General features: G+C 49.7%; 2 protein-coding genes across 7 annotated transcripts in view; both read right to left on the bottom strand.

Moving 5' to 3' along the window:
• Positions 1-881: 881 nt before the first annotated feature.
• On the bottom strand, positions 882-2,988 carry Rps26 (ribosomal protein S26). Of its 2 annotated transcripts, none has more exons than XM_057757965.1 (5): positions 2,938-2,988; positions 2,731-2,798; positions 2,306-2,483; positions 1,469-1,599; positions 882-977 (listed from the first exon to the last, which is right to left on the bottom strand). In XM_057757965.1, exons 2-5 carry the CDS (start codon positions 2,731-2,733, stop codon positions 942-944), a joined length of 348 nt encoding a protein of 115 aa, XP_057613948.1. In that variant the 5' UTR covers positions 2,734-2,798; positions 2,938-2,988; the 3' UTR covers positions 882-941. The 2 variants fall into 2 exon arrangements, with proteins under 2 accessions (XP_057613948.1, XP_057613949.1); XM_057757966.1 differs by having other exon boundaries at positions 2,731-2,803; positions 2,938-2,965.
• Positions 2,989-7,511: 4,523 nt separating this feature from the next.
• The window catches only part of Ikzf4 (IKAROS family zinc finger 4), a 36,731-nt gene continuing 18,173 nt past the window's right edge, over positions 7,512-26,069 (bottom strand). For 2 of the 5 annotated variants that reach the window (XM_057757991.1, XM_057757992.1), the window contains 6 exons: positions 19,542-19,646; positions 17,978-18,238; positions 16,628-16,795; positions 12,978-13,127; positions 12,247-12,378; positions 7,512-11,141 (listed from right to left, as the gene is read on the bottom strand). In XM_057757991.1, the coding sequence (XP_057613974.1) occupies positions 10,378-11,141; positions 12,247-12,378; positions 12,978-13,127; positions 16,628-16,795; positions 17,978-18,238; positions 19,542-19,646 (1,580 nt within the window). In that variant the 3' untranslated portion in view covers positions 7,512-10,377. Of the gene's footprint in view, positions 11,142-12,246; positions 12,379-12,977; positions 13,128-16,627; positions 16,796-17,977; positions 18,239-19,541; positions 19,647-20,830; positions 20,925-22,677; positions 22,818-26,069 lie in introns of those variants that run through there. The other 3 variants (XM_057757990.1, XM_057757995.1, XM_057757996.1) reach the window with 3 other exon arrangements.

Raw genomic sequence — 26,069 nt, 5'->3', positions numbered from 1 at the left:
CTGGCTTTAGTTTTTTTTTTTTGTCTTTTTCGAGACAGGGTTTCTCTGTGGTTTTGGAGCCTGTCCTGGACCTAGCACTTGTAGACCAGGCTGGTCTTGAACTCACAGAGATCCGCCTGCCTCTGCCTCCCGAGTGCTGGGATTAAAGGCGTGCGCCACCACCGCCCGGTTTGGCTTTAGTTTTTGATGAAAGCGTTTGCAAACAGGATCACTTCCATGACTGTTACATGCCATAGTCCCTCCTGTTGACTGTATCCCCTGGGTCACACATACACAAATCTTTTTAGCCCAAGGCACCAACTGGCTTAGCTTTCAGAAAAACCTAACTGGCCACTTAGCTGGGTGTGGATGACATACACTTAATCTTACCAGCTAGAGACAGAGACCTAAATTTAAACCTAGCAAGGCATCTGACCATGTACCCCGAAAAGCCAAAGGGAAAACAGTGAAAAAGACAGTCTGTAGGACTGGAAGTCAGTGAGTGCCCTATACGAGAAAAACAAATGAGAAGAAAGCAAAAACGCGGTAGGGTTTTCAAAAATATAAAATCTTGGTTGACCCAATCTATCTCCAGAACTCACATAAAAATTTTTTTGTTGTTGTTTTTTTCGAGACAGGGTTTCTCTGTGGTTTTGGTTCCTGTCCTGGAACTAGCTCTTGTAGACCAGGCTGGCCTTGAACTCACAGAGATCCGCCTGCCTCTGCCTCCCGAGTGCTGGGATTAAAGGCGTGCGCCACCACCGCCCGGCTCAGAACTCACAAAAAATAATGTGTACAGAGCCCAAACAACACCAGTATGTTCTGCCTTACGGTCTCCAAAAGCAGAGAGAAAATGAAATAGCACACAATTCACACCTGGCACAACACACTCAAATACTATATAAAGTTTAAGTCCCATTTTATTTTCCCAAGGTGTTTTCTTCTGTCTTTAGGAAGTCACTTTACATGGGCTTTGGTGGAGGTCGCGGTGCGGCACCCTGAAAAAAATAAAAGAGATGAAGTAAGTTAAAACTAAGAATCTGACATTGGTGTGTAGTCCACTTAATCCAGTACCCCAGACGGAAATGCCCTGGCTCAGCTAAGGCCAGTGAAACTGTGGCGAAAAAAATAAAAGACATGGTCTCTAGAAAACCCCAAACCCACTCATGATGAATCGTGGAGTTCAGTGACAGAGCACCTACCAGTGACAAGTTGAGGGCCACCCAGATATGGCTTCTAACATCACAGAACCAAAGAACCCACCCAGAACCTCCATCACCACTAACAATGGTTTTGGGCCATAAACCATATGGAGTAGTATGGTTCAGGCAAAACACCATACCATTCCACTGCAAACAGCCTACCCACTCTTGAAAAATCAAACATTTTAAATGAAAGTTACACCTGTCATACCAGGCTAAAACATTAAGTGGATATTTTTATGGTTAAGACCCCACGTCTCAAAGAAAAACAAGCAAAATTGACTTACAGCAGGTCTAAATCGGGGTGGGGGTGTTCGGTCCTTCCGAGCTTCCCGAGATCGATTCCTGACCACCTTGCTATGAATAGCACAGCTCACACAGTAATGCAGCTTGACGTAGAGTTTGGGGAGCACATAGGCTGAAGAACAGGGAAGCAGTTCAGATATATGCCCACTTCCCATTATCCCCTCATTTAGGCACACCCACAAAACCTGCACAAAAGGCAACAGTAAGCAGTCTCAACCTGAATAAACACCCCCCTGCGAAGCAAGCCCACCATGGAAACCAAGCTTACATAAGCTAAAAGTCCAACTTTTGGGTGAAATGTTGCCATTCAAAAAGGCTAAGGACTACACTTGAAGCCAGACCACACAGAAACAGTAAGAATAGCTCAAGTCGGGGAGTCCAACACTGTCTGCAGGTCGAATGCCTAGCAATTCTCTTAAGAAACCCAGTTAGCGGTAGTGGCCCATGTTTTTAAACACAGCACTAGGGAGGCATAAACTGGGATTTAGGTTCTAAGTTCCGGAACTTACTGCCTGCACTCTGCCGTATTTACAACTCAGTCTGAGCATGTTTCATTAATAGTTGAATGAACTATGTCTACCAAACGTCCACCTCTTACAGTTTCTTACAGATTGCCCTTTCCTAAACCGGCAGTCAAAGGGATGGGATGCAGGCTGGGTTTGCCTAGCATGCAATCCACCCAAAAAGAAAAAACACCAAGTTCAAACCTCAGCGTTAAGCCTGTCTACTATGCCATAAAAGACAGCTTCTGCCCAAAGCTAGATATAAACCAAAGGTAGCCATGGGCCCGCGTTCGTTCCTCATCCCCATACACTCACCGTCGAAGACACTTGCTTCGGATATGTCCCTGACGGCAGCCGCCTCTACGATGTTCCGAATGACGAACTTCTTAATGGCCTTGTCCTTGGGCACACAGCGGGCGCAGTTAGTGCAGCGAATTGGCTGCACATGGCCGCGGCCCTTTTTGGCACGACCGTTGTTTCTCCTTTTTTTGGTCTGAATATGAAAAAATATCTTATTAAAAATGGGGTGCGACTAACTCAGCTTCAGCAATTTCCGGCCATTCACCGCCCGCAGCCCCGGCAAAGCGAGCCACACAAATCCCAAGGCATCTTAACGCCGGGCTCAGAAGCACACGCTCCCCTTCCTCCTCCAAGGCTCCGACTCCCGAGTCCCCGCCACCCGAGAGCCTACTTTCCACTCATTGCTCAGGCTCGCACTCTCTCCACGCGGCGACACTCACCATCTTGGAGCCAAGTCCCGAAAAAGGATCCGGCGCCTCGCCGGCCACTCTTATATAGTACGAGATTCCTACGCTTGCGCTGGGGAGAAAGAAAAAATTTAGAGATGTGTAATTCTACTTAATCTTAGCAACTGCTATACTCAAATTTACATAAGTATTTAGCGTTTCCGATAAAATGTAGGTTTAAAATAAGTCCCTACGAATTACCTGTGGAGCAAAGTACCAATGGGACTATTTTACCTGCTGGCGGAAGACTAAAAATTATAAGTGTATGAACCAGGAAGTAATTCTCACCACTGTAACATCCGGCTCACGTTGTCTCCAGAGCGGAAGTTATCTAGAATTCGGTCTCAGGATGCACACTCCCTTTTACGAGAGGCCGAGAGAGATGCATTGTGGGAGTTGTAGTATGAGTCGAAGAGGCTCTGGGGAGGACACAGACTAAAGGCGGCGCTACACCACCATAAGACATCATGACTTCATTTTTTTAAATTTATTTTTATTTCTTTATTAAAGATTTCTGCCTCCTCCCCGCCTCCCATTTCCCTCCCCCAATCAAGTCCCCCTCCCCATTTCTTTTAAATGTATGTTCTAGTCATAAAAAGAAGAAATAGAAGACCCGTGAGGAAATAAATCATTTTGTAAATTCATCCTTCCAAATAAAAGCTTCAGCCGGACATGGTAGCACAGGCCTTTAATCCCAGCACTCGGGAGGGAGAGGCAAATACATTTCTGTGAGTTCGAGATCAGCCTGTTCTACATTAGAATTCCAGGTTAGTCAGAGATAGAAAGTGAGACCCTGTTTTGAAAAAACAAAACAAGCAAACCAAATAAAAGTTTCAAATGAGAGAAATGTTTTGTTGGTGGGACTATTTCTTTTTTGTTGTTGTTGTTGTTGTTTTTTTTGTTGTTGTTGGTTTTTTTTTTTTTTGGTTTTTCGAGACAGGGTTTCTCTGTGGTTTTGGAGCCTGTCCTGGAACTAGCTCTTGTAGACCAGGCTGGTCTCGAACTCACAGAGATCCGCCTGCCTCTGCCTCCCAAAGTGCTGGGATTAAAGGCGTGCGCCACCACTGCCCGGCTTGTTTTTTGTTTTTTGTTGTTTGTTTGTTTTGTTTTTTCGAGACAGGGTTTCTCTGTGGTTTTGGAGCCTGTCCTGGAACTCTTTGTTTTGTTTTGAACTACTTTTTTTTCCCTCCAGACAGTATGTTTTAAGTGTAACCCTGCCTGTCCTGGAACTGCTGTAATTCAGGCTGGCCTGGAACTCAGAGACTGTCTGCCTCTGCCCCTAGGATTAAAATGCTGAGGTTGAAATGCCCAGAGTGCTGAGATAAAAAATGTATAACACCACACTCCAGTTTGTTTAAACTCCCTTTTTATTTCTAGGTCCTATTAGCACAGAGGAAGCTCTGTAGTTAGTAGTTTGTATGAACCAACTCGATTTAACCGAACAAGTCTATCAGATAGTTATTATCACTTTATTTTGAAACATAGTCAGTTAGTCCAGGCTGGCCTAGAACTCTGTTTGTAGCCAAGTGTGTCCTTGAATTTCTTGTCTTCTTGAGTCTATCTCCCAAGTGCTGGAATTACAGGCAACGCAGAGTAATCATGAAACTCAGGGTAAAAGCGTTACTCTTATAAGCCCGAGGACTGGATTTCAATCTCCAGAAGTCATGGAAAAGGCTGGTGAGGTGGCACACATCTGGAATCCCAGGACTGCTCAATGAGAGCAGGTGGCAGGGGGTGGGGGGTGGGGGCTGAGACAGGAAGCTCACAGGACAGCGCACCTGGAGCAGTGTGTGGTCACGGCAAGGAGAATGCATCTCGCCAAGGCGGACAGCTGGAACTGGCTTTTGAAAGTTGTCATCTGACCTCCACACACTTGCTGTGGTACAGATATTTTTTTTAAATGTTAATTTTATTTTGCATGTATAGGTGTTTTCCCCAAATATGTGTATGTATGCCACATGCATGCCTGGTGCCCAGAAAGATCAGAAAAGCTAATTCTGGGGCTGGAGAGATGGCTCAGAGGTTAAGAGCATTGCCTGCTCTTCCAAAGATCCTGAGTTCAATTCTCAGCAACCAAATGGTGGCTCACAACCATCTGTAATGGGGTCTGGTGCTCTCTTCTGGCCTGCAGGCATACACACAGACAGAATATTGTATACATAATAAATAAATAAATATTTTAAAAAAAGAAAAAGAAGAAAGAAAAGCTAATCCAACCCCATGGGACTAGAGTTACAGATGGTTGTGAACGACCCTGTGGGTGCTGGGAATGGAACCTGGGTCCTCTGCAAGACTAACAAGTGCTCTGGTGCCCTCCTTTAGTTCCAGCACTTGGGAGGCAGAAGTAGGTGGATCTCTGTGAGTTCGAGGCCAGCCTGGTCTACAAGAGTTAGTGCCAGGACAGGCTCCAAAGCTATGCAGAGAAACCCTGTCTTGAAAAACAACAACAAAAAACAAAACGAAACAAAACAAAACAAAAAAAAGACTAACAAGTACTCAAAACCTCTGAGCTATCTCTCCATATTTTTTTTAAAAAAGTTCATCATAGCTGGGCAGTGGTGGCACATGCTTTTAATCTCAGCACTCAGACGAGACAGAGGCAGGGAGATCTTTGTGAGTTCAAGGCCAGCCTGGTCTACAAGAGCTAGTTCCAGGACAGGCTCCAAAGCTACAGAAAAACCTGCCTCGAAAAACAAAAAACCCCAAAACCCCAAAAATCAAAACAAACAAAGTTCATCATTCCTAGCAATCAGGGAAATACAAATCGAAATACCTTTGAGATTTTTATCTTACCCCAGTCAGAATGGCAAAGACCAATGGACAATAAATGTTGAGGAGATGGGGAACTCTCATTCACGGTTGGTGGCACTGCAAACTGGTGCAGCCACCATGGAAATCATACGACTCAGCTACCACTCCCTGGCGTATACCAAAAGGACTCAACATCCTACTCTGACGATGCTTGCTCAGCCTTGCTCCTTGCTGCTCTCGTCACAATAGCCAGAAAATGGAAACAACCTAGATGTCCTACAACTGACAAATGGATAACAAAAATGTGGTCCATATACACTATGGAATACTATTCGGTTGTTAAAAAAAAACAAGCAAGCAAGCAAACAAACAAATGGAAACCATGAACTTCGCAGGTAAAAGGATGAAACTAGAAAAGGCCCTGTTGAGATAACACAGACCCTGAAAGTTCACCCACGTAGAAAGCTCCTAGCTCTAATCTCAGGTGTGAGCGCATAGCCTAGAGCAAGTGCAGAAATCAGGAGGGTGCAACAGAACCCTTGCCAGGACATGGGGTCTCTCATCAGAGATGCTGCTCCCTCGAAGATCACCTAGCAAAAACCCCAATACTAAACAATGACAAGAAGAGAACCCCTCTTTTGCATGTGTATGGTTTTTCTTTTTCTTTTTCAAGACAGGGTTTCTCTGTAGCTTTGGAGCCTGTCCTGGAACTCGCTCTGTAGACCAACCAGGCTGGCCTTGAACTCACATAGATCCACCAGCCTCTGCCTCCTGAGAGCTGGGATTAAAGGCGCACACCACCGCCGCCTGGCTGAGAACCCCTCTTTTGAATTGTTGGACAGAGCTGTCCAAGAAACGCCCCAAACATGCAGCCTATTCCCATTGGAGGGTAAGTCCTCATTATTGCTGAAGACAGCATGCACTTCAAAATGGGCCCAGAGACCCCTGGACTGGAGCTGCCGTGAAAGCTCCTCCCTGAGGACCAGCTCTCATGGGACAAGAAGGCACTAGGCATGCTTCTGAAGGAGGAATTCAACTAAGAGTCCTTACGAGCTGTGATGTCTATGAACCACATCAGAAACTGGGAGCAAGAGAGGTGGTCCTCCCCAGGGAAGAGCACACCAGTGGGTTGTCCAGTGCCAAATGGTCATCCCTGAACCATACATACGTGTAACATTATACAGACTGACCAGGCTCTATCTAGGAATATGTATATGTATCTATACATATATATTATCCATAAATACATATGTGCATACGAAAATGATAAGAAAAAAGGGAGACTCTGAATTTGGAAGAAATCAGGGAGGATTTGGAGGAAAGAAAGAGAAAAGAGAGGGCTGGAGAGATGGTTCAGAGGTTAAGAGCACTGACTATTTTTACAGAGGTCCTGAGTTCAATTCCCAGCAACTACATGGTAGTTCACAAACATCTGTAATGAGGTCTGGTGCCCTCTTCTGGCCTGTAAGCATACATGCAGGCAGAACACTGTATACATTATTAATAAAAACGTCTTTTAAAAAAAATGAAAGGGGAAGGATAAATGTTGTAATCAAATTATAATCTTAAAAAATAATAACTGTTGGGCGGTGGTGGCGCACGCCTTTAATTCCAGCACTCGGGAGGCAGAGACAGACGGATCTCTGTGAGTTCGAGGCCAGCCTGGTTGGTCTTCAGAGCGAGTTCCAGGACAGCCTCTAAAGCTATAGAGAAACCCTGTTTCGAAAAACCACACAAAAAAATTAATAATCCAGGCCTGCCATTGTGGCCCACCACCTTTAATTTGGGAAGCAGAGGCAGGCAGATCTCAGTGAGTTTCAGCTCAGTCAGACTACATAGACTCTGTCTCAAAAATAAACTTCTGCTTTGCTAGACCAGCAACTTAAGTGTTATTGTCTGGCTCCACCTCCATCTTAGATTTGTCTGTACCTTGAACAGATAAATAGCCATATGAAGTCTGTCCCAGAAGGAAAACAAGGCGACGGGAGTCTCCAGGAAGAAACAGAGCTGTTAAATTACTCATGTTTATTTATAACAGACCTTCAGCCAGTACAGTACAAAACTTACAGTAGTATTTCTCCATTACACAAATATTTACTTACAGTATATTACATATATAAAATGTTTTGCAGGAAGTCTCAAAAGCTGGTTTAACTCCCTTTGAGGAAGGAGAAAACTCTTTAAAAAGAGGGAAGGGGAGGGTAGGTAAGGAACCGGACGAAGAGAGAAGAGGTGAAGGGGCGAGGGTCAAAAGGGACACCAAACAGGCTGCAAAGGAACCTGGGAGAGGAGGAGAGGTGGTATTGCACTTGCTTCTGTGTTTATTCTATTTTTGATCTTCATAATTTCTGATTAAAAATATATATATATGTGTTATTTACACAAGGAAAGAAGCTGCCAGAAGTATTACAAAATTCCACCTGCAGCTTAGACACTGACACACACGTACACAAAGGGCTGGGAAAGTGTCTATTTAGAAATTCTCTCCCTCCCCCCTACTTATTTGTGGTTTTGTATTTTGAATAGTAATAAAAAAGAAAACACCTCTTTTCTCTGTGTGGGTTTTGGTGTTTTGTTGCTGTTGATTTTTCTTCTTTTTCTTTACTTTTTTTATGCAAAAGGAGCTGGGAGAGAGCAAGAGGATGTTTGAGGTTCCAGAGCTGGAAGGCTCTGGAAAGTAGGATTTTGTACCTAAGACCCTGGTTAAAGTGCAGTGATGGGCTGGAGAGAGACGGGGTGTCCCTCTCCTCCCTAGCACCTGGTCTTGTCCTCCCATCTCTGCTCTTGGGGGCACAGAGTATAGCCTCGGAGCATAGTCCTTCAGGTTTCTGGGGGTTACAGGTGCTAAGGCTGACTGAGGAAGGGAGGAAATGGGGCGCTCAAAGGCTCTGATGCCCCAGAGGAACTAGTTCTTCTGAGGTATCCCCAGGTACACGGCAGACGCAGAAGTGGTGGGAGCAGGTCTAGTGGGAAGAGGCTCAGTAGCCAGAACAGCACAGGAGAAGCACAGATACTAACCTCAGCTCTGCTGCCATCCCAGATTGGTTGCGAAGACCCTTCCCTTCTCTCGGGACCACTCCCTTGGGAGCTTGCACCCCAGGATCTACCTTTGGCAGCACCTGTTTATTGCTACTTTGTCAAGGAGGAAGAACCACCCCACAAAGCTCCTCCCTGCCAGTCTGGCCCTTCTGGGAAGCCATGGTAACACAGGAGAAGAAGGGAAGAAAGAAAGCTTTTCCACCCCACCCTTCTCATGATGGGGAGAGTAGCGTCTCCAGAAGGCTAAGAGCCCCAGTCCCAGGATCTGATCTAGCCAACCCTCTCATGCCTCTCCATGTCCCTAATAGGGAATGAGAAAAGGAGAGAGAGCCAAAAGAGCCAACCAAGGAAGGGCGTGTGGAAAGAAAGATGGAGGGAAAGGGAGAGAGAGGAAGAGAAGACCAAGACTTATAACTTATGAGGTGCTGTGTTTGGTTTCTACTTTTTTTTTCTTATTTTCTTTAAACATAGAAAAAACAGCCTTTGGTTTGAATCTCAAAGAAGCAGAGAGTGGGATGGCTGTGGCCTTGGCAGGGAACGCTTTATAGAGAGAGCCATGCAGTGGGCTATGACTTCTCCTGCACGGTCTCATGAATCCTCGATTATCCAGAACCAGGGGCTCTGCAACCACCAGAGAGGGGCAGTGAAGGGTGGCTCCCAGTTAGCTGAGTCCATCCCATTCTTGCTAGAACAAGGGCGGGTTGGTCGACGGGCACATACATGTCATTCATCCTGGGACAATTTTTGGTTACACTGAAAATTAGCAGGGAGAAGAGAAACATTCCTTTCTCCCTGTCACTGATAATAAGAGGGCCCAGGAGCCTGGGAATGAGACGGTGGATCCTGCTGGAAGGGAGAGGAAAAGGCAGCATGACAATGGGGCTGAGCCCCTGGTCATTGGGCAGCAACCCACCAGTTTCTCATACAGCGGGGACAGCAGGGGTCCCTGAGAGCCGAGGAAGGTCACTGGAGTGAACAAGTTTGAAGGGTGGAGAGACTTCTACCCACCCCCTTTCCTGTGCCCTGGTTCTCAGCTAGGCTCCCCGTGTCAGGCAGGGTTGCGGACCTAGCTTTAGCCCCTGAGAGTATAAAATGGGGGCGTTCCAAGAAGGGAAAAGCCACCAGTGAGGGACCTGGCAGGTTGAGACCAGAGTGGTGCGGAGGGGTGAGCCAGAGAGAGGGAGATCCTGAATGGAGGCTTTAGGGAGCTCACATTCCCAGGTGAGGTCAAGAGGACCCTCAGTCCACAGTTCCTGGAGAGGAAATTCTTCGTTCGTGTAAGAATAGTGCAAGCTGCCTAAAGTGAGAGGGCACAAGAGGTATGAAGTACCAGGTCGGAGGGTCCCAGAGAGGGGATAATAATGCCACTGAGCTCAGGTGGGGCCGCTGGGAGGTATCAACATCCAAAGAGTCGGATAAGTAAGGGTGCGGATTAAAGCAAGAAGCTCGGAGTCCCTTAGTACAAAGAGGAGCTTCCAGGCCCTGGGGCTGTCAAAGGATGTGGGATCGACAAGAAAACAAGGCTTAGAGCAGAAGGGAGAGTGAAGGAGTGGCCAGAGACCGCAGTAAGTCTTCAAAGGCCAAGGGAAAGTCATTAATAAAAAGCAAATATGCGGGGAAGAGAGGGGTTCAGAAGGAGAAATATAAGCAAAAGACTGGTCTTGTCGCAATGCTTAAATCAGTCAGGGTAGAAGGGAACCGGCGAAGAGGGTCAGAGTCAGGTGTGAAGTGAGGTGGCCAGTGGGCGGGGCTACAACGCGAAACTCCTTGGGGTGTAAGAGGAATCGGGCTAGACACCTGTAGGTGGGGCAGTGGATGGCGGGCTGCGGGCAGGCGAGGGGAAAGAGCTCGCTAGCCCACCTTATGTTCCCCCCGGACAATGTGGGAAGAGAACTCATACCGGTCCTGGCTGTGGTAACCACAGATGTTACACTCGAAAGGGTCTCTGAAGCCATGGCAGCCCATGTGGATGGTGAACATGACGTGGTCCAGGAAGAGGATGCGGCAGTGTTCACACTTAAACGCCTTCACAGGCTCGCCGCTCTCACCCACCACCCGAAGCACTTCCTTGGAGGGGCCTGGGGTGCCCCGCAATAACCCCTCCTGTGGTTTGGGGTCCTCTTTGGCATAGGCGGGACTGTGCCGGCCCACCACTATGGTGGGAGGAGGTTGAGGTGGGGGACCCTGAGGGAGGGACACCACCCCGCCAATCCGATCTTCGTGGTTGCTCTCTGTATCTGATGAGTCCTGGCAGCCATTGCTGGGGGATGCCCCAGGGTCAGTCAGAGAGCCTCGGGCCCGATAGAGAAGGGGACCTCCGTCTCCCAGGTCCTCGGGTCCCTCACCTGCTTCTCGGGACCCTGGAAGCTCCAGTCGGCTGGGGAGGGGCTGCATCTGGGTGTACACAGAGCTGATGACCGGCGTGAGTTCCGAGATGCAGTTGGTGGGTGGGAGGCGGAGGGGACGCAGATGCTCTGTACCCACGAAGGCTAGAGAACCTCCAAAACCAGGCTCTAGGCCATGGTGCGCCACCAACTCTACATCCTTTTCATAGCCACCGCTGGGGTTCACATCATAGGGGAGGTCCGAGAGGCTGAAGCGCATCTGCTTTTCGCCTGGGGAGAGTAAGATCTCGTCAGGACTGGGTTTGACTAAGCCCCCAAGTTATGCCCAGAATTCCTTCTTTGTTTTCTAACCATGGGGCCGACATCACAGATGCTATGCACACATTCTACCAGGGAGCTATACCCGTAGTCCTAGGTAACATGGTTTACCACACCTCATTTACTTCCCAGAGGGTCAGGTCCGAGGCAAGCTGGCGTCTAGGGCAAGGCGTCTCTATGAAGTTTCAGATCCTCAGCGAGAGCATGCCGTTTGCAGATCAGAGAAAACCTCATGTTCGCTTCCTCTCACCGGCTCTAAGGCCAGCCCATACAGACTGATCCTCGTCGTTTTCAAAAGATGGAAAAGCTCGCCTCCCCCTGTGAGTCCTCAATACCGACCACTCTCTACTCTGTCTTTTATGTGTGTGTGCATGACTGCATATTCATCTCTGTGCTGGAAGACGTGTATTTATGTACATAAATGTGGGGTCAGAGGACAAGCTTGGGTGTCAGCCTCAGGAATGCCGACGTCCACCTCCTTTGAAACAGGATCTGTCATTGACCTGGAGCTCACCAATTAGGCTGGCTGGCCTGGCCAGTGACCCCAGGGCATCCTTCTGGCTCTGGCTCCCCAGGGCTAGGATTACAAGCACATGCCACCAAGTCTGTATTTATTTTTTATTTTTTTTTATTTTTTTGGTTTTTCAAGACAGGGTTTCTCTGTGGTTTTGGAGCCTGTCCTGGAACTAGCTCTTGTAGACCAGGCTGGTCTTGAACTCACAGAGATCTGCCAGCCTCTGCCTCTCGAGTGCTGGGATTAAAGCCGTGCGCCACCACCGCCCGGCCATTTCTGTATTCTTATGTAGGTTCTGGAGATTGAAAACTCCAGTGCTCATACTTGCAAGGTACACACGTCACAGACTGAGTGATCTCCCATTTGAGAGGGCGTCTGAGAAGCGTGCTATCCCTCTTGAGCACCGCAGAGACCACTAGGCTGCTTCTTCCCCCTAAATCCAATCACCAGACCTAAGCCTCTGGTCTGATAGCAATCAAAGCCGTGACTGACTGGAGCCATGGCTTAAAGCTGGGGTCTGCTTTCCAACAGGGCTCTTCTTACCTACAAACTTCTGTGGCGTGGAGCGTTTGCGTTTGGTGAGGCTGTTGGCCAAGCGATCGATGAAAGTTGGCCGCTCAGACGATGAGTGCAGCATCGAGTCAGGCACCATCTCCAGGTCACGCATTTCATCACCTGGAGGGGAGGGGCAGGTGGTAGCAGCTGAGTAAGTGTGGCATTGGCCCAGCGGCCTTTGCCTGGAGAAAGCTGGCCAGTCAAGGAAGGCCACACCTGGGAAACTGGGCTGGCTCTCTCTCTCTCTCTCTCTCTCTCTCTCTCTCTCTCTCTCTCTCTCTCTCTCTCTTTTGAGATAGGATCTCACTATGCAGCCCTGGCTGGCTCACTCTGTAGACCAGGCTGGCATTGAACCCACAAGGATCCACCTGCCTCTGTGTTCTAAGTGCTGGAATTAAAGGCACCGGCCACTATGGGCTCTTTGCCCTACCTAAAGCTCACTCTGATAACCCTTCAGACCATTTGAGGGCACTTATACACACCTACCCCTTGATCTTCTATTCTTTATGCTTTTTTTCCCATTAGATATGAATCCAAATTTCCTCTATGTCTGGATCTCCCTATAGACTGCTCCAGAGCTGGGCATTCATGGGGGTGCTTAGGAATGGGTGCCTGGAAGGTCTAATGAGTGCAACCTGTGTAGGCTGAGGGGCCAGTCACCCTCGCCTGCGCCCCTGGCCCCGCCCTCCGCTGCCGTGATGTCCTCGCCACAGCCCCACCTGGCTGGCCGGCCAAAGCCTGGGCTTCAGTGCTGAGACTCTGCAGGTAATTGTGACACCGCTCCTTGTGCTCCTCCAAGGTGCTCTGCTGTTTGTAGCTCCGGCCGCAGTAGTTGCACTTGTAGGGTTTGCCCACTGTGGGAGAAGAGACTGTGGAGGAGAGAGCACAGGCAACGTGAGAGTAACTGCTGCCTGCACCTGGCTCGGAAGCAGCATGCAGGAGCAGCTGCATGCCGGCATGCAGAGGAAAGAACCTTGCTAGCTTTTTTGGGGGGGAATGGGGGAGTGGGGTTGTCATCCCTTCCCCAACTCTACCTACAGCGAAGAACAGGTGAACCAAATGTGAGGAAGGGTGACAAGGTACAGCTGAAGGAGGGGACCCATGGCACAGCTTCACACTGGCGGTGGGAGTCTAGATGCTCTGGCTGCTTCTGAAAGGAAGTGACGACCTGGGGACTTAGCAGGGGATCTTCCCTGTAAGTAAGCACAGCAGGCCCCACCCCAGGATCTCAGAGTCTGGGGCTCAGACTGCGGTTTAACCTTTCCATGCGGCAGGCGGGTGTAATAGCTGTTTATCAGACAAGGGGACTTTTTGCTCGTAAGCGCTCCGCTTTGGCTGGAGGAAAATTGGTGGGCTGAGGCGACACAGAAATGAGAGCCCTTCCGTCTGCCCGCGCGGGAGGGGCAGCGGTTGCTGGCCTTGACTTGTGCTTTTTTTACCCTCGTTTTCTCTTCCTGGCCCTATACTGAGACACCGAGAGAGCCCCCAGAGTTCAACACTGATGAGAGAAAGAGACGAGAGCAAAAGAGCAGAGATGACGGAAGAGTACAAGGAGAACGACCGTGTTATATTTTCTGCCTAAGAAGAAAGTGTCGTAAAGCTCTGAAGGAAAGATGGGGAAACTGAGACTGTAGCTTTGTTTAAACACAACTCTCTCTCTCTCTCTTGAGACAGGGTTTCTTTGTGTAACAGCCCTATTTGTCCTGGAACTAGTTCTTGTAGACCAGGCTGGCCTCGAACTCACAGAGGTCCGCCTGCCTCTGTCTCCCGAGTGCTGGGATTAAAACCATGCACCACAACCACCCGGCTAAACGCAACTCTTAGGAGGCAATTTTTGTGTGTGTGTGAGGAGAGGGATACTGTGTATCTGTGTTTATTGCTATCATTGATGAGGGAGGCATAGGCATCGCTAGGAAGATGGTGAAGCTGGTGACTATCACTTGCCCACAGACGTCTACAGCTACGACCCAATCAGCCTTGGTCGGCTGCTCTTCATCTCTAGACGGATTGCAGGATTGCGTGCTTAAGGGATGAAGTGAGCACCAGGGCCTCTCCTCCGAGACCCTTGGGGAAATGGTTTGACACGTCAGGAGGGGACCGGCCCTCTAACCCTCCTTCCTTACCCTGTGATTTGTAACAGGAAGCATCTCACAGAGATGGGACATACACATACGTCTGCTCTCCCCCTAGTCTCCTACAGAACAACATTCGACATCCGGCCAGTTGACCTTGTCAAGAGTTTGGGGGACTGCAGGGCATGGTAGTGCATATCTTTAATCCCAGCACGTGGGAGGCAGATGTAGTTGGATCTCTGTGATTTGAAGCCAGTCTGGTCTACATGGCAAGTTCTAGGCTAGCCAGAGCTACACAGTGAGACCCCGAGAAAAAGAAGCACATGTTTGGCCATGGGGTCTTGATGGAAACAGGCTAGGCTATAGTTCACAACATTGATTTTCTTCTCCATAGTAACAGTTTCCTTGTTAAACAAATGGGCAGGGCAGAGGGGGGAGCTTTAGGGCTGAGGCTGAAGCTCCGTTGATAGTGCACTTGCCTAGCGTGTGGGAAACCTTAGGTTCCATCTCCAGTGGCTCACAGGAATGGTGGTGTGCCCTGCAATCCCAGTACTCAAGAGGCAGAGGCAGGAAGACCGGGGTCAAAAGTGAAGGTCCTTGGCTAAACAGGGGGTTTGAGGTCAGCTTGGGATACAAGAGACCCCGGTTCACCAAGCAGAGTGCCGGAGGTGGGGCATTTTCACCTGGAATTCTTTCCTCACTCCCCTGCCTGCGTCTGAAATTCTTACGATGAGCATAAGTTATGATGTCACGAGCATAAGTTATGATGTCACCAGACCTCTTCTTCCACATGCAGAGACAGAGACAGAGAGGTCCCCGTTACGTGGGAGAATTGGAAGCGAGGCAGCATGGAGGAAGGGGAAGTTACTTCAGTGCCTCTCTGTCCCTTTAAGTCCCTCTCAAGAGGGCTTAGGAAAAGAGAAAAGCCCGTGGAAGATTCTGAGGCCAGACAATTAATTCTTTTTTTTTTTTTTTTCTGAGAAGGTTTGCTCTGTGTAGCTTTGGATCCTGTCCTGAAACTTGCTCTTGTAAACCAGGCTGGCCTCAAACTCACAGAGATCCACCTGCCTCTGCCTCCCAAGTGCTGGGATTAAATGCGTGCGCCACCACCGCCTGGCTCCAACAATTAATTCTTTACCCTCTTTCTTCTCCTCAACCCTCAGCTCCTCTCTCCTTGCCAGTTCAATCCAACCAGGAGTCCAAAACTTAGTAAAACACCCAGAGAGAGGGCCTGGAGAGATGATGGCTCAGTGGTTAAGAGAACTGGCTGTTCTCCTAGAGGACCTGAGTTCAATTCCCAGCACCCACATGGCAGCTCACAATTGTCTGTAGCTCCAAGATTGACAATCTCACAAGATATATATGTATATATTTTTACATAAAAGTAAAAATAAATAAGTTATTTAAAAAAACACCCGGAAAGCACTGTTTCTCCAGTTCCTTCCAAAATATTCCAATTCGAAGTCTTCCATTTATTTCACTATTTTGAGAAAGGGTCTCACAGAGCCCAAACTGATTGAATGCCTGACCTTCCTGCCTCTGCCTCTCCAGTACTGGCCCCTGGGTTCCCTCGGGATTTGCTTTTGTCTATAAGAAAATCACCACTTCTTGGGATGCAGAGCAGAAAAGGGACAGTCCTTTCCTATTTGGAGGTCGTAGCTCCCTTCCTTCCAGTTTGGGCGCCCGTGGATATTCATGGGGAGCGCTAGGAAGTAGAGGGGAGGGCCTGTAGCCATTATCCAACACCTCAGGTTTCCTGGAAGTAACAGGGGAGGAAAGATAGTCCCAGAGTGGGTCCTGGTACAAATGAGAGTGGGAAGGAGCCGCCCAGGGGCTCAGAGTTAGGGCGAGGGGACACATACAGCGTTAGCAACACTAAAATGTTTAGAAACCAAAGGTCAGGGACAAGCCAGGGACATTAGCCATGCTCTTTTTGCTGCACATCACAGAATGTGGCAGTAAAATACCCCAGTGAAAGCCGGGCTGTAGGGGCGTGCGCCTTTAAACCCAGCACTCAGCTCCGAAGAGGCAAGCGGAAGTCAGTGAGTTCAAGGCCAGCTCAGCTAGGGCTACACAGAGAAACGCTGTCTGGAAAAACAAACAAAACAAATAAACAAAAAAACCAGTGAAGAGCCCCACAAATTCCTCCTGAGTCAGCTATCTGCGCTGTCAGTGCTCCTGAGTGCTCCCAGCCCTCAGTGAAAGACATTGTCCTTCTCCAGGGCAGAGCTGTCTTGAAGATCTTTTCTGAGCATGCTGGGTGCCCCTCTCTTTGCTCCGGCTGGAGAGCCACTGACCTGAGTGTGTGCGGAGGTGGCCGGTGAGCGCATCACGCCGGCGGCAGGCGTAGTTGCAGAAGGGACATTTGAAGGGCTTCTCGCCGGAGTGCAGCTTGATGTGGCGCAGCAGATTCCCCTTCTGTGTGAAGGAGGCCCCGCACTGGTTACAGTGGAAAGGCCTTTCCCCTGCAGGGGGAAGAACAGGTTCCAGGGGACTGGCTTGAGGGGTGTCCAAGGGAGAAGGGAAAGTTCTCTGAGCACACTCTGGAGGGCAGTGAGTGCCACACATACCAGGTCTACTGTACTGAGGCCAGGTACCTGGGGCCCTCTTACCCAGCAAAGGTATGGATTAGAGGTGTGAGGCGTGAAAGCAGTGGAAAGACTGGTACCCAAATAGCTCTGCAAAGCATTTAAGTAATTATTCTCTCTGTCTCTCTCTGTGTCTCTCTCTGTCTCTGTCTCTCTCTTTCTCTGCTCTCGCTCTCTCTTTCTCTTTTCGTTTTTCAAGACAGGGTTTCTCTGTGTAACAGCCCTAGCTGTCCTGGAACTCGCTCTGCAGACCAGACTGACCTTGAACTCCCAGAGATCTGCCTGCCTTTGCCTCTTGACCTACACGGTCTGGCCAACTAATGATTCTTTATCAGTAAAAGATCGGGAGTCCAGAGAAAAATGTAGAGCTCAATAAAAATCAATAAAAAAAAAAAAGGAGGAAAAAAAAGATCGGGAGTCAGGCATTGCTAGGAGGTGACTAGGGACTGGTGGCTTTTCCACAGCTTCTCTGATCGTTCAGGTTGTTATCCTATTATCTGACTCCTGATCTTTTACTGATAAGAATATTTAAGCTCATCAGTTCAGAGTCCAGTCGTCCAGGGAGTTCACAGTCTGAGGAGGGTAAGCTGAGGCTCCCTGCGACACCGCCTTTTAAATAATGAGATGAGAAGCCCTGGAATTCTGTCCCTCTTGGACTGACTATGGGCAATTCTCCCCGACGTCTACAGACATTTTTTGGTCTATCACAAGGCCTTAAACATGCGCCCCCCACCCCTGATCTATACTGAAGCGTCAGGAATCCTTCTAGAGGCCCAACGCCCACTGTCTCTCTACCCTGAGCAGAGGAGTAGGAGCTCCTTTGTCACAACGGCTGAAGGGAAAGGCCAGGAAGGTACAGATGTTCCGAAGGACTCGCATCCCTTTCTCTCCTTTGTCATCTAGAAAACATGCTCCTCCGATCGGCCCTTCGCTGTCTGAGTCACCCCCACCCCTGCAGCCGGTCTCTTCAACTCCTCCCTACCAATGTCCTAGCGCCCCTTTGCGCCCCTTTGTGCCCCTCTGCCTCATAGCCCCGGCCTCACCCCTTGGCTCACTCACCCGTATGGCTGCGCTTGTGAACCATGAGCACGTTGGGGCCGATACAGACCATGCCACAGACGTCACACTTGAGCTTGCCATTGGGCAGCCGGATGCCACCAGGGGAGTGAGGCTCTGGTCCACTTCCATCGCAGTAGCCCAGGGGCTCTGACAACGAGTCCTCCACAATCACGCTGTCATCCTTATCCAGGAGCCGCTCGTCTGGCCCCAGCAGTCGGCTCGACTCCTCATCGCTGTACATCTCCACCTTGATGGAGTTGGCTGGGGGTCAGGGGACTGACGTTTAGAATAGGTACAGGCAGAGGGACAGCCACTTCCAGGACAGAATGGCACTTTGACAGGTCAACAGGGAGACTGCGGACTCAGAGGCTTACAGTGTTAGGAAGGGCAATCGCCTGTTTATTATGTCAGATGTCGTTCCAGAAGTCACTTGAACTGGAAACAGTCTTCCCCACCTACCACCCACCAGGCAACTAGAGTTTAGAAGAAAAAAAAAAAGAGAGGAATAATACACAGGGTATCTTCTGTCAGCAGGCAGAATAGATGACTTAGAGGAACTCTGCCTGCACTCTCTTGTCATTAAGAAAGATGTTTGGTTGGGTGGTGGTGGTGCAAGCCTTTAGTCCCAGCAACTGGGAGGCAGAGCCGGGTGGATCTGGGTAAATTTAAGGCCAGCCTGGTCTACATAGTGAGTTCCAGGTCAGCCAAAACTACACGGCAAGACCCTGTCTGAAAAAGAAAAAGGAGAAAAAAAAAAAAAGAAAGAAAAGAGAAAGAAAGAAAGACAGATGCCTAGTCTGGCCTCGGGCAGGAAGCCGGTGAGTGGCAGTCACTGGAAAGAGGCCCTGGGGAGGCGGGGGGACAGCAGGCCACCCGAGCAGAACTGAGGATGGCTGTGGTTTACTGTCCCCTGTGAGACCGAACCCCATGCCTCTCCCTAGGAACCTGAGGGGACGCGGGAAGAGCTTTGGCACTAGCTCTGACCCACATTCTTGGCTATTTCAACCATTTAGAGAATGTCACAGATCTAGGGCCAGCTGGGGAGGGGCATTCGGGGGGGGGGACCTTGCCTGGCAGGAGGGGATAGGAGGTGGGAAAATCTTGGTACGGTTCATTTTCTTCCTCTCCCTACCCAATGGTCACTTTTGTCTCCAGTTCCAGAATTTTTCTTTGGACCTTTATTCCTCCCTCCACACCCCCTACCCCCCCCCCCCCCCAGGGTTTCTCTGTGTATCCTTGGCTGTCCTAGAACTCGCTCTGTAGACCAGACTAGCCTTGAACTCAGAGAGCCACCTGCCTCTGCCTGCCGAGTGCTGGGACTAAAGGCTCACGCCGCCGTGCCTTGCTGAAACCTTTATCTCAATGTTACCCATACACCGTTTAGTTTCGCCCCGGTCTGACATTAGCTGTTTACTCTTTTCAGAAGCTAGGAGAACAGTAGGCATTGGGCTCCTTCCCACTTGAGTCCCTGAGCATGGAAGCAAGAGATAGGGAGAAGGCAAATTGAGGGCCAAACAAAACTGCAGCCAGCCAGTGCCAGGAGTGGAGAGAGGGTCACACTTACCACTGAGTGAGCGGCTGGGCGAAGAGTGCTGGCTGTTTGGGGTGCTCACCGAGGGCCCCACTGGGGCCCCGAGGAACTCCTTCTCCAGAGATGAGTCCCCGCTACCTTGGAGGAGAGAACAGATCTCAGGTAAAGTTTGGGCTGGAGCCTCTACAGTCTACGAACTAATCTTTAAAAAGCTCCAGTTAAATATCACAAGCATTTATCATATAGCCACGTACAAGGCCGAACAGGAGTACCCTACCTTGTGCCCCAGAGGCCTGGTGCCCAGTGGTGCCCGTGACTTCCGTGAACTCAGCAGTCTGGCCTACCCTACCTTTATCTGTGCCTGAGGGGTAAGAGCATCACCCGCTGCCCTAACTCTGCAGGAAGCGGGACCAGGGCTGGGCGGGCCAGGGCAGAACAGAGAACAGGAACCCGACGAGAAGGTGGCACGGGACATTCTTTCCTACTGCTCTCTCTGAGGCTCCCAGTAGCAGCTTTGGAATCTGCAGGAGGCATCTAGAACTGTCCAGAACCTGAGGATAATGCTCATGAACAATAACGACGGCAGCTGCTACCTAGTGAATGTATCCTTATGCCAGGCTTAGTCTGTGAGCTCGGAACACACGTTCTCCTTCATACTTTGTGACCACCTTATGAAACAGGGGCCATAGTATCGCTTTAATTCTTTGGATTAGGAGATGCAGAAGAAGTTCACTACCTGCCTAAGCTGGGGTGGGCCACCGGGAGAGTGCTGAGTCCTTGGCCAAGGCTTGGCCAGCTCCTACCCACTGGGGAAGAGTCAGGATCAACTTTGAAGAGTCTAGAAAGTTTTCTAGCTGATCAGAGACTGATCCCATATTTACCATTTCATGTTCTCTTGAGAGCTAAATATCGATTATCCTAAATGCATCCATTCCAACTTGTTGACCAAATACTTTGTAAAAATGCCTTTTGCAATTACGTCTTTTAAACATCTGATAACATACCTGGAAAACATGACTGTCTTCAAAACTACCTCCTCCCCACAATTTTCTGCACAAATATGTGCGTGAAATAAAAACACACGGAGAGAAACACACAAACATAGATCACATAGGTAGATACACATAAAGAGAACATACCTACTGGGGCAAACATCACAGCCGTCTATATTATCTGCTAACATGAACATGCATGGGTATATGCGCAAAGGCCTAAACATGGAAGAGAGAGAGAGAGAAAGAGAGAGAGAGACCCTAAAATTCATCCCTAAAGTCCACCTAGGTTAGCGCTTTACCCCGCTTCCCGACTATGCCCGTACTTACTTTCACAAAATAAAGATTCCATTATAAAATGGTTGGAGTCCTGGGCCTGAGGCAAGAAATCCGGAACACACCCTCCTGAGGGATCCCTCTCCAGCTTTGGTTAGTGGGAAGAAAACAACCACTCAGGACTTTGGGACCATTTCCCCGTTCACATATTTTCCTAAAGTCCCCTTCCCCATTCTAGCCCACGGAAGCCCGAGGAACCCTGTTCACCAGCCACAAAAAAAGCCGTATGGCTTGAGTCCGACTTTCCCCAGCAGAGGCTCCTTAGGCGAATAATGGTTTTCTTAAAAAGTTTCCCGAAGTCAGCACTAGTCATAAACCATGATGTGAGCAGCCCTGAACCACTGTCGATTCAGGCCCGGTTTTAACACGTGCCCTTTCAACTGAGTTTACTGCGGTTGGAAGGCCAGACAGGCTGGAAAGGGCTAAGTAAGTTTAAGCTCCTCCTGCCTCAGCCTCCCCTGAAGCGCCGGGATGACAGGCATGCACCACACCTGGCCTCTCACTCCTTTCCAAAGGCTACTACTGGCTGACATGCTCCAGATCACTCAATATGGGTAAGGAGGGACCTGCCTTGGTCCTAAATGATGAGGGAGCCTCTTGGAGATCCATATTGGTCCCCTCCTCCTCCTGGAGCTGAGGTTGCCTCTGAGCCTAGGGGCTAGCTAGCTGGGGGATACTTGGGGACTGAGAGGAAAGCATTCTTTGTGGCTCTCCCAATGAAGGGCTGGAAACAGGAGGGAATGCAGGAGCCTCGAGGCGCACCAGTAATCACAGAGGTTCTTTGATGCTGGTGTCATCCCTAGGATAAAGGTGAGAGGGGAGAGAGACTCAAATCTACTTTCACGGCACTAAAATCTAAGACAGAATTGGAATCTGTGTCAAAGGCCAGAAGGTCTTTGTGGGGCTCCAGGGATTTAGATTTCTAGCCTGAGGGTTGACAGGGACAAAAGTCAGATTTGGGAAACTCATCAGTTCCCAAACCTCTCAGCCCCAGAAACCCCAGTGAGGGAATTTCAAATGCCTGGGACTTCCAAGAAATCTCAGACTGTCAAAGCCAAGAATTAAGGCTGCTCTCAGGTATCAGAGACATTTTCTTGGTCAAAGCCATCATGGATTGGCTGAACCCCCAGGGAGCTAAGCTAAATTGTGAGGTTCACATCAGAGCAGCTAGGAGGTGGAGAAAGGGCAGAAAAGCGGGAGGGAAGGGATCGGGAAGCGGTCTACCAGCTAAATGCATCTCACACACCGAAGGAGACCAGCCCTCTTCTGCATCCCTGGAGTGGTTGTCCCTGGGGAATAGCCTGGAGCCCGGCAAGCCTCGGGACCTCTCTGTAAGGGACCTCATCTTCCTGCTTTCTCTTCTTGACCATGGGCTCCAGGTGGCAGGATGCTAGCCTGCTCTCAGGGATCAGTGAGGGCATGAGCAAAGAAAGACAGCCATCCTCGGCTCTATTGTGGGCAGGAGGCTGAGGCCCCTCACACCTCTGTTCCAGGATGAAGCATCTGCTGTCAAAGCTCCTCTTCCTCACCTCAGGTCTTTCTGCTCTCCATTCCCACCCAGGCCTGTTTCGGCATTCCACCCCTGACTGCTCTACCTCTGTCCCCAAGGCCTAGCCAAGATGTCACCACAAGCTCCCACTGTCCAAGTCACCATCTTCCCTTAGCAACACCAAACACCCTTTCCCATCCTCCCCAAGTGCAAGGAGGAACGCCCCCTCCCCCGCTACACACACAGCCCCCATCCTTTCCCTCTCCTCAGGCTTGGGAGTTGTTACTGAATTGGCTCCCTAGCCCCATCACCCCCCTCCCCCCTCCGCTAGCCGCCTTCTGCCTGAACTTACATTATCCTTCCCTTGCCGGTGAGACCCTGGGGTGCGAACGCGGCCGCCGCCTTGGAAACGGCGAGGGAGTGCGGGTGGTGTGTGCATGTCTGCGTCTCGGTGGCAGGCAGGGGTGAGCCCAGCCACTCACCTTCCAGGAAGCGTGGATTCCTGGAAGTGAGGGGAACCGCCGTCATTTCGCAGGCAGTGGCAGCCGCACGGTGAGCAGGGGCCCACGGCTGCAGCCGGCAAGAACCGCTCAGCCCAGGGTGTCTGTGCTAAGAGCCTGGCGTGTGTGTGTGTGTGTGTGTGTGTGTGTGTGTGTGTGTGTGTGTACTGGAGAGAGCGAGAGAGGCGTGGATGTGCTTGGGGAGGGGGCAGGAGAAAATGTACAAGTGTGTGTGGTGAGGGGGGATGCTAGGCTACAACATTTCTTTTCTAAGACAGTGGAGGGGTGGGAGTGGAGGCACACAAGGAGGGGAGGCAGATGTGTTTGCCCTCCTGCCCAGGAGACAAAGAGGAACTGCACAACAAATGCTTGAGAGGGAGGCAAGTGTGTGTGTGTGTGTGTGTGTGTGTGAGAGAGAGAGAGAGAGAGAGAGAGAGAGAGAGAGAGAGAGAGAGAGGCAGGCTTGTGGGGATGAGGAAGGGGGGGTGTCCCAGGGAAGGCCCAATCCTCTGCCAGCTAGGGAAGCCAAGGCCCCAGAGGTCATGGGGCCCAGGACACAGGGGCAGCCTCCAGGCTCTAGAAGTGTCAGAAAAACTCCACCTCTCCCACCCCCAACAGCAAACTCAGTCTCCTGTCCATCTCCTCCTCCTCCTGACAATCCCACCCCCACCCCCCTCCACCCTCAGCATCACAGTTTAGCCTGGCTAGTGGAGATCTGTGACCCTGAGCTCTGGTTCCCTGGTTCCGTCTCCCTGCCTCCCCTCCCTCCTGTGCCCCTGGGGCTCCAGCCGCTGGAGTCCTGGATGAATCTGTCCTCTATCAGGATAAAGTCCTTGCTCCCTTCCTTTCCAGAGACACTGCTCACTACTGAGCTGACCTACTTTGGAAGACTGGATTTTCTGATTCCAAGAATTTGGGGGTGGGAGGGGCCATGAAACTTTGGGTTGCCAATCCTTGCACCCTTCCCTCTTCAGGTTCTCCTGAAACGTTGTCCAGCACCAAGATACTCAGGGCAAGTACTGTTCCCTCAGACCTCAGCTGCTTGCCTGATTTGAGCAACTCAGTTTCTGGTTTGGGGGTTGTGGGGGTAGGGTGGGAATCTGTGTAGTAAATCTTGCTTTCCTCCCCTCCTCCCCATGGGAATTATCTGTACCTTTAGAAAGGAAGGGGGCAGGGGCTTTCAGCAGGTTCTGTGAGGTGGTAAAATCCCTGAAGAACAGAACTCCCCCGTTTATCAGGGTGGCCAGTAAGGAAAGCCATCAACCTGCAGGCAGAGCTAAGATAACCCAAGAAGGGGTTGGTTAAAGGCTAGACACGGGGGTGGGGGGGTGGGGCAGCCAGCCCTCTGTTTCTGGATCAGCCCGGGAGAGGGGTGGGGGTCAGTAATGGGTTCTTAGGTACCTCAGTTGCTCCATCTTGGCCCTGTCTAGCCCTGAAGGGGGCACTCTTTAGACTTAATGTCAGTCCTGCCCTGACTTTTCAGAGGGTAGCTACTGACATCTAGAGTTCTCAAAACACACAGGCGGCATGGTTTGGGCTTCTTACTCACAAACTTCTGTGCAGAGGCTACTTCTCAGCTAAGCAATGTCAACTACCTTAAGCAAGGAAAGCTGGGTTTCCTGGTGCAGCAAAGCAAACGGCCCCAACAATTCCCTGCTGGTGTCCACCATTCTCCAGAGACACTGTTCACTGGGAAGAGCCCATAGGGCATGTCCCCCGCCTGCTCCCCAGCTTCCCATTGCCTACTGTACGGCAGGAATTGGGTTTTATCCATTTGACAGTAGCCATTCATCGCTAAATGCACCATGCTCTTTTTGCTCAGTAGTATAGACCTGACCAAACCAGAGGTGGGAGAATTGAGTAGTTCCTCGGAAGGGTCTTTCTTACTTTTTTTTTTTTTGAGACAGGTTTCTCTGTAGCCCTACTTGTCTAGGAACTAGCTCTGTAGACCAGGCTGGCCTCGAACTCACAGAGATCCGCCTGCTTCTGCCTCCCAAGTGCTGCGATTAAAGGCATAAGCTAACACCGCCAGGTCTGAAGGGCCTCTTTCAATTCAATCAGCCCATCTGAACTGTGTCATTCTGCCCAGCATGTGGCAAGCACTGCATGCCGGTACCTAATCCAGTTTCTCCAGAGTCAGCATCTTTCTGTGATTGCCCAGATGAGGACCATGGGTCTTAGGTGTGTCTAACTGACTCTGTGATTGCCCAGATGAGGACCATGGGTCTTAGGTGTGTCTGACTGATTTTGCTATTTCCATCAGTGCAAGTCAACAATCCCTCCATTGGTTCCACTTTAAACAAAATTAGTAAAACACCTTATAGTTCATTTCCACAATAGTATTTGGACTTCTTTTATTGAGACAGATTTTTTTGTTGTTGTTGTTTGGTTTGCTTTGGTTTTTCAAGACAAGGTTTCTCTGTGAAGCTTTGGAGCCTATCCTGGAACTCATTCTGTAGACCAGGCTGGCCTCAAACTCACAGAGACCTGCCTGACTCTGTGTCCTGAGTGCTGGGATTAAAGGCGTGCGCCACCACCGCCCGGCTGAGATAGGCTCTTAATGCAGTGTAAGCCTTGAGTTCATGAACCTCCTGTTTCTAGCTCCTGGGTCCTGAGATCATGGCTACCACAGTCGCTGCCATGTTCTGTTGCTGATGTTTTCAGGTAAGGGCTGTGATACACCCTTGGCTGGCCTGGAACTGCTTATGCAGACCAGGCTGGCCTTGAAATTATAGATATCTGCAAACGCTTCTGCTCCACCTTGCCAGGCTCAGCCATTTTATTTTTAACTTTAGTTAGGATCTTGGTTCACAGTTCTGGATGATTCAGAACTCATGATCTTGTGTTAACCTCCCAAGTACTAGAATTATAGCTGCATGATACCATATAATACCATATCATACCATACCTGTTTCTTTGATCCTGACATTCTAAAAGTTAATATATATAGGTATATAAGACATATATATATGTGTGTATAATACATATACACACACAAATATTATGGTGGTTTTTCGAGACAGGGTTTTTTAGTGTAGCCTTGACTGTTCTGTAATGTAGCTGGCTTGAACTCACAGAGATTCACCTGCCTCTGCCTCCCAAATGCTGGGATTAAAGGAGTGTGGTGCCATCACCGCCTGGCCAATTTTTTTTCTTTTTTCTTTTCTTTCTTTCTTTTTTTTTTTTCTTTGTTTTTTTGAGACAGGGTTTCTCTGTATAGCTTTGGAGCCTGTCCTGGAACTTG

Source organism: Chionomys nivalis, chromosome 25, assembly GCF_950005125.1.
Source record: "Chionomys nivalis chromosome 25, mChiNiv1.1, whole genome shotgun sequence".
Classification (NCBI taxonomy): Eukaryota; Metazoa; Chordata; class Mammalia; order Rodentia; family Cricetidae; genus Chionomys; species Chionomys nivalis.
This window is presented reverse-complemented; position numbering and strand designations above follow the sequence as displayed.